Source organism: Meles meles, chromosome X, assembly GCF_922984935.1.
Source record: "Meles meles chromosome X, mMelMel3.1 paternal haplotype, whole genome shotgun sequence".
NCBI lineage: Eukaryota > Metazoa > Chordata > Mammalia > Carnivora > Mustelidae > Meles > Meles meles.
The window spans coordinates 112,968,665-112,974,374 of NC_060087.1; the positions used below are offsets into that span (position 1 = coordinate 112,968,665).

At 39.6% G+C, this 5,710-nt stretch overlaps 1 protein-coding gene across 1 annotated transcript; it reads left to right on the plus strand.

The window, feature by feature from the left end:
* Positions 1 to 1,393: 1,393 nt before the first annotated feature.
* Positions 1,394 to 2,320, plus strand: LOC123934545 (olfactory receptor 13H1-like). Its single transcript, XM_045994711.1, has one exon. The coding sequence runs from the start codon at positions 1,394 to 1,396 to the stop codon at positions 2,318 to 2,320; it is 927 nt and encodes a 308-aa protein (XP_045850667.1).
* Positions 2,321 to 5,710: the final 3,390 nt, after the last annotated feature.

Consider the following 5,710-nt stretch of genomic DNA (forward strand, 5'->3'; position numbering starts at 1 on the left):
CTAACCAGGGATAGTAGCAGAAGGTTTGCACAGACCTCAAGGATTCCATGAAATATTCCATTTACATATTATCAGTTCAGATCAATAAAGTACTTTGTAGCACTCTATGACAAACACCGTGGTAGATAGTAGTGCAATGCGGAAATGGAGGCATGAACAATTTAGGAGTGACCAACAAACAGAAGAATAAGCAATATTTTAGCTTAAAGTGTCAGAAGGTACCCTCTTGCTAGAGTTCAGTTACATAAGCTGATTGAAGTTGTTTTAGAAAATGGGGAACAAGTAAGAGAAGCAGGAAGATGGCCTCCCTTTCTTTTCTTCTTACTTGAAAAAAAATAACCCAAGGTTATCTGGTGGAAGAGGAATGGAAAACTTTTCATATAACTATTTTCAAAAGGATGGGGAATTTGCTATTTTCCTAGGGAAGGAAGAAATTTCTAGCTTTGTCTCTGTTCTCATTTTAGATGTCCATCAACAGATGAATGGATATCACATCTTCTTTATAATATACATACACAAATATATATAAAATATATATTATAAAGAAGATGTGGGGCGCCTGGGTGGCTCAGTGGATTAAGCCGCTGCCTTCGGCTCAGGTCATGATCTCGGGGTCCTGGGATCGAGCCCCACATCGGGCTCTCTGCTCCGCAGGGAGCCTGCTTCCTCCTCTCTCTCTGCCTGCCTCTCTGCCTACTTGTGATCTCTCTCTCTGTCAAATAAATAAATAAAATCTTTAAAAAAAAAAAAAGAAGATGTGATATGTGTGTGTGTGTATAATGGAATACTATGCAGCCATCAAAAACACCAGAATCTTACCATTTGCAATGACATGGATGGAACTAGAGGATATTATGCTAAATGAAAGAAGTCAATCAGAGAAAGACAATTATCATATGATCTCTCTGATGTGAAGAATTTGAGAGGCAGGGTAGGGGCTCATGGGAGGGAAGGGAGGGAAAAATGAAACAAGATGGGACTGGGGAGGGTGACAAACCATAAGAGACTCTTAATCTCAGGAAACAAACTGTGGGTTGCTAGAGGGGTGCAGGGAGAGATAGGGTGTCAGGTGATGGACACTAGGGAGGGTATGTGCTATGGTGAGTGCTGTGAAATGTGTAAGACTGATGACTCACAGACCTGTACCTCTGAAACAAATAACACATTATATGTTAATAAAAAGGAGATAGACTGAGTCAGCTGTTTTGATACCCCCCAAAAATGGATATCTCGTTTGTATTCCTTATCTTTTGAAAAAGACAAAGAATGATCCTGTACACCCTAATTATGTCCACTTTTCTCACACCAACCCTCCCTCTTTATTCTCATTCTTACAGGTAAAATGAAGCAACCTTATTGGCACACATCCAATGAATAGCAGCAAATAGGAAGAATGGTCATAGATAATGCTACAGCAGTGTTTGAGTTTCTCCTCATTGGAATCTCTAACTATCCTGAGTGGAGAGTCACATTTTTCACATTGGTGCTGATAACTTACCTGAGTACATTGTTGGGGAATGGATTTATCATCTTTCTTATCTACTTTGACCCCCACCTTCACACTCCAATGTACTTCTTCCTTACTAATCTGTCTTTCTTAGACCTTTGCTATGGAACCGCTTCTATGCCCCAGGCCTTGGTACATTGTTTCTCTACCCATCCCTACCTCTCTTACCCACAATGTTTGACTCAAATCAGTGTCTCCTTGCTCTTGGCCACAGCAGAGTGTCTCTTACTGGCTGTTATGGCCTATGACCGTATGGTTGCTATCAGCAATCCCCTACGCTATTTCATGATCATGAATGGCCCAGTGTGTGTCTGGCTGGCTGCTGCCTCATGGGGAGCATCACTTGTGCTCACTACCATGCTTGTCTTATCCCTGCAGCTTCACTTCTGTGGAGCTAACATCATTAACCATTTTGTTTGTGAGATTCTTTCCCTACTTAAGTTGGCCTGTTCTGATACCAGCCGCAATGAGCTTATGATCCTCACCACAGGTATCTTCACCCTGCTCCTACCCTTTGGATTTGTTCTTCTCTCATATGTCCGAATTGCCATGACTGTCCTAAGGATTCGCTCATCCCAGGGTAGGCTCAAGGCCTTTTCTACCTGTAGCTCTCATTTGACTGTGGTGACAATCTTCTATGGGGCAACCATCTCCATGTATATGAAACCTCAGTCAAAGTCATCCCCTGACAAGAACAAGTTTATTTCAGTATTTTATGGGGCTTTGACACCCATGTTGAACCCCCTGATATACAGCCTAAGAAACAAGGATGTTAGAGGGGCAATGAGGAAAATTATGGCAAAAAGAACATGAGCTGGGGCGCCTGGGTGGCTCAGAGGTTAAGGCCTCTGCCTTCGGCTCAGGTCATGATCCCAGGGTCCAGGGATCGAGCCCCACATCGGGCTCTCTGCTCAGCAGGGAGCCTGCTTTCTCCTCTCTCTCTGCCTGCCTCTCTGCCTACTTGTGATCTCTCTGTCAAATAAATAAATAAATAAAATCTTAAAAAAAAGGAACATGAGCCTTCTTTGTTTCTAAATTTCATACATAAATGAATAAAACACTGTATGTGTATGTATACATATAACTATATATATATATATATACTACATATACATGTAATGTGTATATGTGTGTGTATAGTTATGTCACCATACAGTGCTTTATTCATTTTTGATGTAGTGTTCCATGGTTCATTATTAGTTTAGAGACATCAGCTACATCCTCATTGATGGTAAAATATTGTTTAAAGGGTCTGATTTCTGACTTTACCTTTGGTGGAGCAGATGGTTATCATCTGAGAAGCTTCAGGAAGTACTCCCACCCCAAAATATTAGCCCTACAAAGTCTTGAATTTCCATTAGAAGCATTATTTTTGCTCTGTTTTACATATGACATTCTAGTGGTCACCCATTAGGTCACTTAACTTTAGGTAAATCAGCTTATCAGAATCATTTCCTCACTAACAGAAGAGACATGAGCAGCAAGAGAATTTCCTATGACTGTTAACAGGAGGCAAGCCATAACTGAGTTGGATTAGAGAAGAAGAAACTGAGACTTTAGAGGTTAAGTACTTTGTCCATGCACAGAGCCAGTAAAGAGCAGAGCCAATATTTAAGTATAGATCTGGCTGATTTCAGGTCCTATTCACTGTACCCACACTAGAGACCTTAGAGATTATTTAATGCAGTGATTTTAATCAAATTTATTGTGGAATAATTTACATACAATAAACTTCATCCAGTTACAGTGTGCAATTTTATGAATTTTAACAGATGTCCACTAAATCAGCACACAATTCCATCATATCCAAAAGTTTCCTTGTGCTGTTTCATAGGCCACCCCACCCCCACCCTAAACCCTGGCAACCACTGATACAATTTCTTTCACTATATGTTAGTTTTTATTTTCTAGAATTGACTGTTACTGGAATCATATGTGTATGATCTCTTTTGAAATCATCCACATTGTTGTTTGTGTCAGTAGCTTGTTCCTTTTTATTGCTGAATATTTCATTGCACAAATTTGACACATTTAAAAAAATCCATTCCTCATTATCAGATATAATGCAGTGGCTTTTAGACTTTATTTTTAAAGATTATTTATTTATTTATTTATTTTTGAAAGAGAGGGAGAGTGAGATCAAGCATGAGATGGGGGAGAGTTAGAAGGAGAAGCAGATTCCCCACTGAACAGAGAGAAAAGGGGTGGGAGATGGGCAAAATGTGTGAAGGGGAGTAGAAGATACAGGCTTCCAGTTATGGAATGAATAAATCACAGCAATTAAAGGCACAATATATAGGGAATGTAGTCAATGATATAATAATGATGCATAGTGACAGATTGTGGTTATACTTGTGGTAAGTATAGCATAATGTATAGTGTGTGTGTAATGTATAGTGATGTTGAATCACTATGTTGTACACCTGAAATTAATGTGACATTGTGTGTCAACTGTACTCAAATTTAAATTTTTTACTACAAAATAAAATGGAAAATTTCCCACCAAAAGATTATTTGTTTTAATAACTCTGCCTTTGAGGGGAGAAATATTACACTCTCTATCACAAGTTGGTTTAATCATATTTTCACTAATGGTGCCCCTACTATAAAATGGTAGCTCTGTCACTAGGTGCTTTGTCTCTTTATTGACTTACTGGTAGGGCACAGCCTACAGGCAGAGGGACATAGTGGAATCTGGAGATGGGGGCTCTGGATTGATTCTGCTACTAACTAGCTGTGTGACCTTAGTTATACCAGTCTCTGACCAATTTGCTCATCAGTATAATAGGAAGGTTGTGTTTTGCTACCCAAAGACCTTTCCAATTCTAACGTTCTGCATCTAGGTGTTATTTTATATTTTCTTCCTTGTCTCAAAAAATGGAATCATATTATCAATTTACTCTGCAGCTTGCTTTTTCCACTTGCCAATATATCATGGACATTCCTCCAGATCAATATATATAGATCTATCTGCCTGACTTTAAATGTTAGCTTTGACTGAAGAAGTAGGCATACATAGTAGCTAGTTAACATGGGTATGGCACTTCCAGCACTAACATTCTGTTTTCAGGTATCTAAACCCCAAAGGCCATCTAATTCAGCCTTGATATTAATTCATTTTAAATATAAAATGAACTCTATCTGGATGTTGGGAAAGGAAATCAATTCTGGATTGTTAAAAACTCCTAAGGGGGAATATCACTTCTTGACTTGATCAATCACATACACTGTGAGAAACATTCCACTGTGCATCCCACATCCCAAGCAGCTGGATAGTGAAGATTACCTTGTTTCAGCCTGGAAAACAAATAAAGATTGGTTTGAAACAAAAGTAACTCTGCCAGAATTGAGGAGAAATTTATAAACTGAAAAACATGTTCCAAATAGTATTTTCCAATGGGGATTTAAGAAAAAGATACCGTGTCCCATTCATAGAATTTGGGATTTCAGTTGAAGAAAGATAGTAGAGTATAACTATTTAGAGTACAAGCCCTGGAGTCAGACTCATTGGATTCAGATCTATATTCTGCAGATCTTCTTTGTTCGAGTCAGTTTCTACACTTCAATCCCTTTACCTAAGTGGACTAATAGAAGGACCTACTATTACGTTCAGCATTTGATCATGTAGGCAGAAACCACTCTAGTTATTTCAAGCAGGGAGGTATTTAACAAAGAGAATTAGAGACCTACAAAGCCATTGGAAGGGCTGTGAGAGGGAACGTTGGTAAGGGAACATTGCCAACAACCTCAGACTGTTGGAGGAATTGCAAAAATCTTGGGAAGCTTTAGGAGCATGAGGTAACTGCAACTAACGACCACACCAAAGTTCATGTTTCACAGTAGAATACTCAGAAGCCACCTAAATCTTTGTTTGGCACCTAAACACAATGTCAGGAGGACCAATGGTGGTATCTACTTTTCTTATGCTTGCCTAGCTTTCTGTGAGTACCTTTTATGGGTGAAATCCAAAACTGAATGTTACTGTCAAGGGAGTGTGGGAAAAGTAGTTTCTAAGTTTTGTAATAGGGGTGAGAGCTGAAAAAGATGGGGATAGTTTGGTGGGCACCTGGGAGCTCAGTTGGCTAAGTGTCTGCCATTGGCTCAGGTTATGTTCTTGGAGTCCTGGAATCAAGCCCGGAGTTGGGCTGCTCAGTGCTCCTGCTCAGTGGGGAGTATGCTTCTCCCACTCCCTCTGCCCCCACC